The following is a 10,723-nucleotide window of genomic DNA, read 5'->3' as shown; positions in this document are numbered from 1 at the left end:
GGGCGAGGACTTGGCGACTGGCGGGTAGCATGGGGTTTTACAACTCCCCGTGGTACTGCAGTGCGCACAGGCCTCCCAGGCCGGGCAGAAACGAGCCGCGAGCATCCCGGGGACACGCGCCGAGCCGGCCTCGGACTCTCGCCCTCCCCGGCCCGCCTTCGTCCGAGGTGGCAGCGCCTCCTGGCGGCCAGACCTGGAACCGCAGCAGGGGCGACCCGGCCTTCCCACAGCCGACAAACTCCGAGGCGCGCTGCCCAGACCTCACTGTTTATTGCACCAGAGCAGGGACAGGCTGTGTGCACCTCCCTCAGCCCAGTCCAGCGCCCAGCCCTCCCCAACCCCAGCTTCCATGGCGTGAGCGGGTCCCTAGAGTGCTGCTCAGCGGACCGTGGCAGTGTCTGGGGTCCAGGCTCCGGCTCCCTCAGTCATCACGGGGGACTCCAGGGACTGGTCGGCCTCTTGAAGTCCTAGGTCCGGGTGGCAGGCCGGGAAACCTCAGCAGAGGTCAGAGGTAGAGCGAGGACGCTGCTGGGGGCGGCGGTGCAGGTCTGGGGTGCAGACGCCAAGCACAGAGATCAGAGGTGCCCTTTCCCCAGACCATTCGCCCCTCCCACCCATCCTCCGCGCCCCTGCTCGCCTACCTGGACGGTACCACTACGGGTTGGATTCCAGTTTCTGGGCCAGGCAGGTCACCCGAAGGGCGCCGGCTCTGGGGGTTGGCGGGCAATGGCTTCCTCGGGGGTGGGGGCTTGGCGGGCCCCTGTGAGTGGGAGAGAAGGCAGGAGGCTGGCTTGGGAGGGGATGTCATGGTGCCCACCTGGTTGTTGGGGAACACCAGCTTGTGGGGCCGGCTTCAGAGGTCACCTCTGTCTCCAAACAAACCTGTCACCAGTAAAGGGCACCAGCGGATGTGCCCTTAGGCACAGAGGGGTCATCTCACCATGGCCACCACTGCCACGGCTATTAGCACCACAGCCCTGGGTGGGGGAGAGGCTGTGCCCTTCTCTCCCCACACTGTTACCTTAGGGTGCCTCACCACCGGGTCAGCGGGCAGAGGGCGGGTGGGGGGATTGGGTCGGTCAGCCAGCTCAGCCTGGACAGAGAAAGGGGCAGTGCTGTGAGAGCACAGCCAGGGGCAAGAGGCATGCAGTGGTTCTCTTGAGGGGTTCAGGTCAACATGCAAAGTCAGCCAGGGGGCAGGAGAGAATGGGGACATGCGCACAGGGCTTGGGTGCCTGCCAGCAGAAGCCTCAGGGGAGGAAGGCACGGGTCAGAGTGGTGTCCCTGGCCAGCTGCAGTCCTGCCACTGACCACCAGATGGCGGTAGAAACCAAGGCAGGAGGCTCACCCTTTGCTGATTCTGGGGCTCAGAGTGTCTGAAGGCTGAGGGGCACCCCGGTCCCCTAATGAAGAGCGCCACTGGCAGGGGACCAGGGTGAGAGCTGCAGCTGGGCACCAAGCCTCCCACCTGCCCTGGGCGAGGGCGGGGACTGGCCTGGATTTACCTGGAGTCTCTTGGGCACAGGGTCAGGAGGCAGCGGCCTGGAAGGGGGAGCCGGGAAGCCAAGAGCACTGGCCTGCTGAGAGAGCAGGAGGAGCAGACAGGCAGGGTGGGGGCGGGGTGGGGTAGGGGAGCACAGAGACAGATGTGGGCAGAGAGGGGTCAGTGCCTGCGGGCGGGGCAGCCAGGGCCCCAGGGGCGGTGGGCGCAGTGCATGCTGTTATCCAATTGTGTGCAGAGGGGGTGACGAGTGGTGGAGCTGGCATGCAGACCACCCCCCACACCCCTGCCGGGGGCTCAGGGGGCACTCACCAGCCCTCCTACCCACGGTGTCCTGGGCCTCATCAGGGTGTGGCACACCCAGGGCCCCTTCTGAGCACCACCCCCCTCGTCCTTCAGGGGCCCCTCTGGGAGCATCCGCAGACCCACCTCTCAAAGCCACCAGCTTGCCCAGCTCAGAGAGCTCAGCGGACCCTCCTCTAGGTGACTGCCCCTCCCCACTGCAGGCTGGACTCTGCTTCTGGGCCTGCAGCCAGGGGAGTGGGGGAGGGCTGGCCCTGACTCCTCTGGCCGACTCTTGGGCAGTGTGAGACTCTCTCTGAGTCTAGGGCCTTCAGTACCCCCGCCCCAGGGCCCAAGCCGGACGCTTGGACAAGGTGGGGCCTCTCTCCTCTGGTATCCATGACTCACCTTGGCACCTGGCATCAGCAGGACCCTCTGCGGGGGTCCTGGGCGTTCTGGGGGACCAGACTGGGCTGCCCTGGACGTGGAGAAAAGGAGGCAGGGGGCCCAGCCTCAGACCACGCTCTCCACCCGCACGCGACCCTTGAGTGCGGTGGACGCAGCCCCTTGGAGAGCAAGGGTTTAGCCCAGTCAGAGTGGGGAGGCGGGGGCGGGGGGGGTGATGAGCCGGAGCGAGGGCCCCACTTAGCACAGGGGCTCCCCGGCTGCCCTCCGTGGGTCTCCGTGTGAGGTGAAGAGTTACAGGGCGTGTACAGAGAAGGGAGGTGTGTGTGTGTGGGGGCGGTCCGAGGGGCTGGCGATGGGAAGCTGGTGGGGGGCGCTGCAGACGGGGTGGGGCAGGACCCCACAGCCATCGTGTGCCGCAGGGCGGTCGAGGGAGCGGCCGCAAGGAGCCTGGTACCTGTACTGGCAGCTGGGGCCTTTGAGCTGACAGAGCCGTTGGCGCAGGCGGGCACGGTGCCAGTAGCTGGCGCCCAGGAGCATCAGGGCCACCAACAGCAGGAGGCTGAGGGGCAGCCCTGTGGTCAGGGAGCTGGTTGCTGTGGGGAGAAGGCGGGTGGGGCTAGGATCCTACACCCAGGAAGGGTGGCAGGTGGGGAGGGGGAAGTGATCAGAGAACCCCAAGGGGTCAGGAAAGGGCGGGGGGGGGGGTAAGGAAGCCACTGTGCCCTCTCCCCTCTCCCCTCCCCCTCCCCCTCACCTCTGCTGCGGTTGGCACAGTCCGGCGGCGCCCAGCCCTCCTCGCAGCGGCAGTGTCCTTTGCTGTCGCAGACCTAGGGGTACAGGCTGAGTAACGAGGGGCCCGTTCCCCTGTCCCAGCTTTTCAGGAGCTCCTAAGTGCACAACCGGGAGGTGTGCCGGGGTGATGGGATGGAGAGAGGGACAGTTTATCCACGGCAGACCAGGTGAAACCAAACTAGTCCCGCGAGCGCCTTCTCCGTGCCGGGCACTGTACCGGAAACTCCCATGTCCTCTCACGCACCAGGAACTGGGTACTATTATTCTGCCCACTGGATAGTCGAGGAGGCTGAGCTCAGAGAGGTTAATAATCTGCCTGAAGTCACACAGCTAGGCAGCAGCAGAGCAGGGGTCGGAAGCTAGGTGTGTGTGTTTCCCAGCCTGTCACCGTTCTCATCCCCGGAGGCTGCCTGCTCCCCACCCCCCCGTCTCCCCCAGGCCAGCTCACCCCGTGCCCATGGCACTTGCTTCGACATTCCTGCGCTCTCAGGAGACCCACGGGCTGACATCGACGGTCAATGCACACCTGCCCAGGGGAGGAAGAACAAAGATCAGGTTCTCATGAAGCTTCCCTGGCCCTGGGAGGCCAGCGCGACTGAGTGGCGGATGGAGAAACCGAGGCCTACGGGAGGACAGGACTTCGCTCGGGCCAAAGAGAGGATCTGAACCCCCCCTCAGAGTCTGTGCCTTTTACACGGTGGACAGCGAGGTCCGGGCACTGCTCGCCGTGGTCCAGACACCCCTCCCCTCCTGGTCTTGCCCCCTTGGGACTGCTCACCAGGTCAGGACCACAGGCTGTGCCGGGCAGAGTCAGGAGGGGCTGGGCCACGTCATTGCCCAGGTCCAGGTGGACCCAGCTGCAGTTCAGCTCCGGCTGGGTCCCGTTGGCCTCTAGTATCTCCCAGCGCAGATCCCGGGCTGAGCCCCGCAGCGGCCGGGCCCGACCCCCCTGGCACTGGAGCTGCCCGCACATGGCGTCTCTGAGGTGAGGGAGGAGGTGCGGGGTCAGGCGAGGCCCCCACAAACCCAGAGGAGAATCCAGGTTTCGTCACTTACTTAGGGGCACAGGACACATAGCTGCCATCAGGGCTGCGTCCACAGCTCCCGAAGGCATCGCCTCTCGTATTGGCGGTAAGGAGGCAGCGCGGTGCGGCGGGCTGGGCCCCGGGTCCCCAGAGAGCCTGGCACTGCTGGGCATAGGAAGCGCAGCGCCCCTGCACGCACACAGCCTGGTCCCCCGCGCACGGCTCGCCGTCCCCCAGGCTGACGTCAGGAGGGCACTGGGGGCTGTCTCCCGAGCAGAACTCCGCGAGGTCACAGTCCCCTCTGGCGGGGCGGCACTGCCAGCCGGCTGGGCGCAGCTAGGGGGGTGGGGGAGGGTCAGAAGGGGTGCCGGGCAGGTCCAGCCCGGCCCTGGGGGGTCACAGGGACCCTTCCCGCCGTGGCCCCAGGCGGGTGATCTGTGGCGGCCGGTCCAGTCCGTGCCCACCTGGCAATCCTGACAACAGAGCCCGCCGGACGCGCACTGTGCCCCAGGCCTCAGCTGGCAGGTGAAGTCATCGCAACAGGGGTCGGTGCATTCCTGGGGGCACGGGGCGGGGGGGGAGAGGGGGGGGAGGGTTGCGTCAGGGCGGGCTGGGCCCGAGAGCCTACCTCCTCCCCTCCGCCCAGGGCAGCCATCAGAAGGACGCAGCGGCAAGTAAAGGCCAGAGCCCAACCACCCGCGTGGTGTCCCTGCCGGCGGGGAGGGGCAGAGAGGAGCGGGCCGGCCCTTGAGAGCCCACGAAGGGGCTCTGGAGGCTCGGAGCGGGGTAGCGAGCCAGGGCCAGGGCACAGGAGTGAGTGGGGCAGGGCTTCGGGCGAGGGGCTCACGTCCGGGAAGCCACAGTCACACTGCTCGCCCGGCTCCACCAACATATTTCCGCAGACCGCGGCCATAGAGGGCAGGCCGGGCTGCCGTTCGAAGAGGCAGCTGCCCATCCCCTCCAGGAGAGCCTCCTCCAGGGCCCGCCGGCTGCAGTTGCTGAAGTTGAGGCCTGGCAGGAAGCTGGGGACGGTGGGGGAGAGGTTGGGGCTGCAGCCACCCCCTGCCCCTGCCCCTGCCCGCTGTGCGTCCTGCAGCCACTCACTCTGTGGAGGCCTCCATGATGCAGCTCTTGGCCGGGGCCGGGCCCGGGCAGGGGCAGCTGTTCCCTGGCAAGTCGTGGTCCAGGCCCAGGCTGTGGCCCAGCTCGTGAGCTATGGAGGACGCAACCCCCAGGACGCTGGTGGAGTGGTCCTGGCATTGGGGAGGGGACACCCCAGGTCCAGCACCAGCCTGACTCTCTTGTTCTCTCCTCATCTGACCTCTTGGGCGCTCAGCCTCCCTCCTTCACTGCTTCTGGAGTAGGAGGAGAGCCCGGGCCTGGGTGGTGGGAAGGCTTAGAGCTCGCTCAGCTCTGTTCCTGTCCTTTACGTGTGGCCCTGGGCACTCGCCTCTGTTCTGTGGGCCTCAGCCACCCCCTCCTCCCCCGCGAGGTGCCCTCACAGGTGAAGCCCCCACGTAACGGTGCCGTGACAGCAGGGGCCACGTCCTACCCGCCGTCCTCCCCCCCCCCACCCCCGTCCCCACATCCGTGGCTTTGGGGTAGGTAACTCGGTGGGGTCGGGGCAGGGCACGTGGAGGAAGCGACGTGCGAGGGCCCCGGCATCGCTCACCATGTTCACACCCCCCGAGAAGTCAGGAGAGCAGATGGAATTCTGAACGGCCATGCCCACCGCGGGCCCGGAGAACGAGGTGGCACTGTGGGATCGCAGGGCCACAGGTCAGCCCAGAGCTTCAGGGCCGCAGGCAGGGAGCTGGGGCGCCGCCTGGGGTCTTACGTCACGAGCTGGGCGCTGTCGTGGGGCAGTCGAGGCAGTAAGTCTTCCCGCCGCCAGCGCAGGAAGTTGCGTAGCGTGAGGCCGGGGTCCCGGCTGATCTCCACCAGGTCACGCTGGCTCCAGGCCTCCAGGCCCACCAGCGCCACCCGGACGTTCAGGGGCCGGAAGAACTGAAAGAGAATGGGGGCTCAGGAGAGGGGTTCCCGCGGCCACAGGGCCGTCTGGCTGCTGCTGGGCCCGGCACTCACGGTGTCCAGGAGAAAGGCCACCTTCAGCATGCGGGTCAGCAGGTACTGGAAGTCCGGGTACCTCTGGACCTGCGGCTCAAGGGAAACGACCATGAAAAGGAGCAGACTCGGCGCGGTGGGGGGTGGGGGGGACAGGAGAGGACACGGCGGGCGGTGTAGGGGAGGGTTGGGGGGGGCAGGACACGCAGCGCCTGCAAGCTCACCTCAGAACGGTCGGCCACGAGCACCAGCTCAATAACCTTGGTCTCTGCCACCACGTCCCGCCTCCGCTGGGGACAAGAAGGGGTGTCAGGCACACTCCTCACGCTGGGGCCACACGGGGCTGCCCGAGCTGTGTCCGCTCCCACCCTGTGTGCTCCAGCGGAGGAGAGCAGAGAGCCCGTTTCACAGAGGAACCCCTGAGAGCCTGAGAGGCCAGGGACTTGCCCAAGGTGGACCGAGAAGTAGGTCATGAAGCTGGGAGTAGAGCCTTGCTTCTCTGGCTCCAAACTCAGTACTTTTCCTGAATTAAAAAAAAATAACACTGGGGCGCCCGGCTGGCCCAGTCGGATGAGCATGTGACTCTTGATCTCGGGGGTCGTGAGTCTGAGCCCCACACTGGGTACAGAGATTACTAAAAACAACCAAAACAATAAATAGGGGCACCTGCGTGGCTCAGTCGGTTAAGCGTCCGACTTCGGCTCAGGTCGTGATCTCACAGTTCGTGGGTTCAAGCCCTGTGTCGGGCTCTGTGATTCTGCGTCTCCCTCTCTCTCTCTCCGCTCCTCCCCCCACTCAAGGTCTGTCTCTCTCCCAAAAATAAACGTTAAAAAAAAACACAATAAATAAACTTTAAGAAGTAAATAATAAAATAATAGCCAACACTGTCGTATATTTACCTACCTGAGGCACAGTTTAAGCACCATATAGATACTTGATAGATAGATGGATATAGACTCGTTTAAGCTCCACAGTAACCCTAGAGAGTAAGTAGCTTATTCTCCCCAATTTATAAATGAGGGAGCTGGACTCATACTGCTTTATGCCTGGTGACCGTGTGGTCTGTAGCCAAGCACTGTCCGCACACGGGATCATACAGCCCATGAAGAGTCTGAGTCAGGTCCCTGCGTCTAAACCCCGCATATGTCATTTAGTGGTTGAACAGCTTTGGGCAAGTCACTGCCTCTCTCTCTCTGAGCTGCTTTTCTAACAAAGACGGAGCTATTGCCAGCCCGAACCTCCCAGGGTTTTGGGAGGAGGAGAGCAGATTATGTTCACACGGGGCCCGACCCAGGGCAACAGCTCCTTAGAAGGTACTGGAAACAAAGATCTCTGAGGGTCCGGGGCCTGGCCCTCAGGGACAACAGAAGCCTGGCCTCTTGCTGTCATCCTCACCCGACGACTGCGCATGTGGCTGTGGCGCCGTCCCCGGGGCCGCTCCTGGGGAGCCCGCGTGGCCACAGATGCGTGCCAGCTCAACCCACAGGTGCGGCCTGGCAGGAGGAGGTCTCGGGTCCGGGAGATGATGGGGGCGGCTTGCAGGTCCCCGGGCCCCAGCTCCAAGGTGTAGCTTCTCTCGGGGGACAGGACCACCAGACCCCTGGGAGGAGGCAGGAGGTCAGAAGACCTCTCAGCTCCACACCTCACACCGCCTCGCTCTCTCCACCCCGGTGGGATGCGCCCTCTGTACCTGAGCCCTGAGCAGGTGCACACCGACGCCCAGGAGCCCACGTGGCCCCGTACCGCTCCCTGGTAGCAGGGGCTCTTCTACAGCAGAGAAAGGTCAGTGCTACCCCAAAGGCCAGGGTTGGAGCCCAGGGGGCTAGCTAGCCTGTCGGTGGAGGCTGGCGAAGGTGCACCCCATATCCCGTAGGGATGACAGCCTCCATCCGGCCCCTGGCGCCGCCCCCGGGCCGGAGACAGGACACTAGACTCACCAGAGTGTGTCCCTCGCTGACCACACGGGTGCCGTCGGGCTCGTACCACATCAGGTGTGGGCGGCCTGGGACCAGCTCCCTGTGGAGTGAAGAAAAACGGGGGCAATGACAGTTGCCTCCCAGGGCGGTACGGCGACAGCCTGAGGTCCAGAGGTGGTAAGGGGTGGCTGGGGGCCAGGGTTCCCCCCGAGGCCGCAGAGCAGAGCCGTCGGGCCACAAACTCTGCCAGGCTATCTGGGTCCTAATCTGGGTTTTACCACACACTAGCTGTGTGACCTTGGGCAGGTTATGTAACCTCTCTGTGCCTTGACGTCTCCACATGTAAAATGAAAACAGCAACATCATAGTATTTACCTTATAGGTTGTTAGAAGGATTAAGAGAGTTCGAGCACTTAGTAAATGTCACGTACGGTTGTTACTTGTGCTGTTATTGTCGCTACCACCGTCATTGTTACCTATTCTGCAGCAGCTCCAGGGTTTGACTCTCACCGTCCAATTCCAATCTGATCCGCAGAGCCTCAGGCAGATTGGTCTGCGGGCACCAGAGGGTATGTCACCTCCCTGGCCCCGCCTGAAACTCCCATCAGTCTCTAGCCAGAAAACCTCAGACCCTTAGGAGAGTACCAACGATTAGCTCACTGGGGGGGGGGGGGGGGGGGGAAGGGGTCCCGAGGGAGGGGCCAGGAAGCCCTGCCCGGCCTGGGGCATTGTTCTGGGGGGCTGTGTGCGAGGTCAAGGAAGGTATCTGAGCCGCCCCTTCTCGGCTTCCTGCCCAGAGAGGAAGCATCATGGAAGAGCTGGCACACGCCCCAGCCCTTCCTCTGACTCAGCGTTGGAATTGGGGAGGGGGGTGCCTGGTGAGGCCCTGACCTTCCCCCACTGAGAAAACCCGCAGAATGAGACCCCGAAGGCAAGTCTGGCCTCAGGGTCTCCCCAGGAGATGGACGGGGTCCGGTGGGGCTGAGGCCGGGCAGATGCGTGCTGGGGGAGAGGGGATAAGGGAAGCCAGGTGCTGGGGTGTGGCCGGAGGGGCAGCCAGACCTGGAGTGGCCGTGCCACATGAGGTCCACTCACCTGCTCCTCAGAGAGGGCTGGTTATGGGGGCGGCAGGGACTGTGTTCTGTGCTTGAAGGGACAGGGGGGCTCACCTGGAGCATCTCCGCTAGGCTGAGTGTGGGGCTGTCTTGAAAGATCTGGGGCTCCGAGTGTCCACCCAGGGCCCTCTCTGGCCTTGTCTGCTCCTCCACAGGGCCACCTGCAGGGTCCCCAGGACACCCCAAGAGAGTGATGAGCGAGCCAGCCCCTGGCGCTGGGCACAGCCGGTGCCTGTGGCCACTCAGGGCCCTTCTCGGCTGGAAGGACTCCTGCACTGCATTCTGGGACTTAAAGGAGCAAGCCCCAGGAGAGGGGCTTCTCTCCACTCCTCACTTTCACCCCTACCCCACCTGCAGGTCCCCAGGGAAAGTTCAGCTTGCCCCGCCTGGGGCCCCCTCCCTGTCCCCCCAGGCTCTCACGGGGAGCCCCCTTCCCACTCCCTCCCAATCACCCCCCCCCCCCAGGAACGCCCCCTCTCAGGCCTGGGCGAAGCCTTGTGGCCCGGTGCCCACTCACCCTCCCCTTTCCTCACATCGGCGCTGCGGGAACGCCCATCTCTGGGTGCGCAGTGCAAACACCCCTCCCTAAACATCCCTCAGAGCCAGCCAGGCACACCCGCTCGCCACAGCTCAGCTCCTCCCTGCTCCCAACATCTCCCCCCCCCCCCCCCCGTCCCGTCCCCACAACGGCCCTGTCTCCTCCGCACAGCCCACCCCCGCCTGCCATCCCAGCCCCTGGCCAGAGACGCAGCGGGAAGTGAAAGTTCCTAGGAGGAGTTGGTGTCAGTCTCTTTCCAGGCCTACTCTCCGCCCGCCCCCCCCCCCCCCCGCTCCTCCCGCGTCCCCACCCGCCAGCTCCGCCAGGTTTTTGGTGGCATCAACACGGGGTGAGGGGCGCCGTGACCGCCCGGGCCCTGGACAAGGAAGAGTCCTCTTCGCCAAACCCTCCGGGCCGTGCCCACTCGGCGCCCTGGCACCGGGCAGGATGGTCGGCTAGGCCCCAGAGGGGCGAAGACGTCAGTCCTGGGGAGCAGCGACCGTCTCCCACCATCCTGAGGGGGCGCTGGGCCGGGCCCTTTGGTGCCCGGCACCGGAGCCTGGAAGTGTCCGCGGGGACCGCGCACAGGATGACCGCGCAGGGGGACCGGCATCCCCCTCCATCGCCCAGGACATCGGAGCAGGGCGGGCCGCGCTCTGGCCAGGGGTCTCCCCGGGTCTCCGGCCGACCCCCAGTGCCTCCCGACTTCCCCGTGCCTTCTCCCAGTCTGTCCCCCCCGCCCGCCGCGGGCCGGGCACTCACCTCGATCCGGGAGCGTCCGGGAGGACAGGGGGCTGCCTGCGCCCAGGAGCCCCAGGGCCCAGAGTAGCGCCAGCCGCATGGCAGCGGCGCCCGGGGCCGGACGAGGGCAGCAGGTGCTGGGCCGCGCGCCGAGGAACCGCGGCCGCCGGGTCTGCCTGGCGCACCCCGCCGCGCCGCGCCGCCACCAGGCCCCGCCCCGTCCCGCCCCCGCCACGGGGGCGCAGGGCCAGGCCCCGCCCCCGGGGGAGCCGCGGCTCCGCCCTCGGAGGGCCCCGCCCCCGCCCCCGCCCGCGACTCCCGCGGGGCCCGCGCGGCTCGGC

General features: G+C 65.8%; 1 protein-coding gene across 14 annotated transcripts; it reads right to left on the bottom strand.

Annotated features, from left to right (window-relative positions):
* Positions 1-281: 281 nt before the first annotated feature.
* On the bottom strand, positions 282-10,588 carry ADAM15 (ADAM metallopeptidase domain 15). Of its 14 annotated transcripts, none has more exons than XM_027048466.2 (23): positions 10,404-10,588; positions 9,158-9,264; positions 8,465-8,541; positions 8,010-8,088; positions 7,763-7,839; positions 7,468-7,672; positions 6,297-6,362; positions 6,094-6,162; positions 5,846-6,015; positions 5,681-5,765; positions 5,113-5,261; positions 4,856-5,030; positions 4,473-4,565; positions 4,040-4,344; positions 3,762-3,963; positions 3,432-3,509; positions 2,946-3,018; positions 2,646-2,784; positions 2,192-2,261; positions 1,506-1,580; positions 1,022-1,093; positions 642-817; positions 410-548 (listed from the first exon to the last, which is right to left on the bottom strand). In XM_027048466.2, the coding sequence occupies exons 1-23, from the start codon at positions 10,480-10,482 to the stop codon at positions 506-508; spliced, it is 2,664 nt and encodes an 887-aa protein (XP_026904267.2). In that variant the 5' UTR covers positions 10,483-10,588; the 3' UTR covers positions 410-505. The 14 variants fall into 14 exon arrangements, with proteins under 14 accessions (XP_026904278.2, XP_026904279.2, XP_026904267.2 ...); XM_027048468.2 differs by having other exon boundaries at positions 642-760; XM_027048467.2 differs by having other exon boundaries at positions 1,506-1,577.
* Between the last annotated feature and the right edge of the window lie 135 nt (positions 10,589-10,723).

Source organism: Acinonyx jubatus, chromosome E4 (assembly GCF_027475565.1).
Source record: "Acinonyx jubatus isolate Ajub_Pintada_27869175 chromosome E4, VMU_Ajub_asm_v1.0, whole genome shotgun sequence".
Classification (NCBI taxonomy): Eukaryota; Metazoa; Chordata; class Mammalia; order Carnivora; family Felidae; genus Acinonyx; species Acinonyx jubatus.
This window is presented reverse-complemented; position numbering and strand designations above follow the sequence as displayed.

Excerpts from the sequence above, each read along its gene's own strand:
- ADAM15 (XM_027048466.2), bottom strand. The coding sequence starts at position 10,482 with ATGCGGCTGGCGCTACTCTGGGCCCTGGGGCTCCTGGGCGCAGGCAGC. Across the intron at positions 6,163-6,296 it reads TCGTGGCCGACCGTTCTGAG|GTCCAGAGGTACCCGGACTT; the intron begins GTGAGCTTGCAG and ends CTTGAGCCGCAG. Across the intron at positions 3,019-3,431 it reads GCAAGTGCCATGGGCACGGG|GTCTGCGACAGCAAAGGACA; the intron begins GTGAGCTGGCCT and ends CTGTACCCCTAG.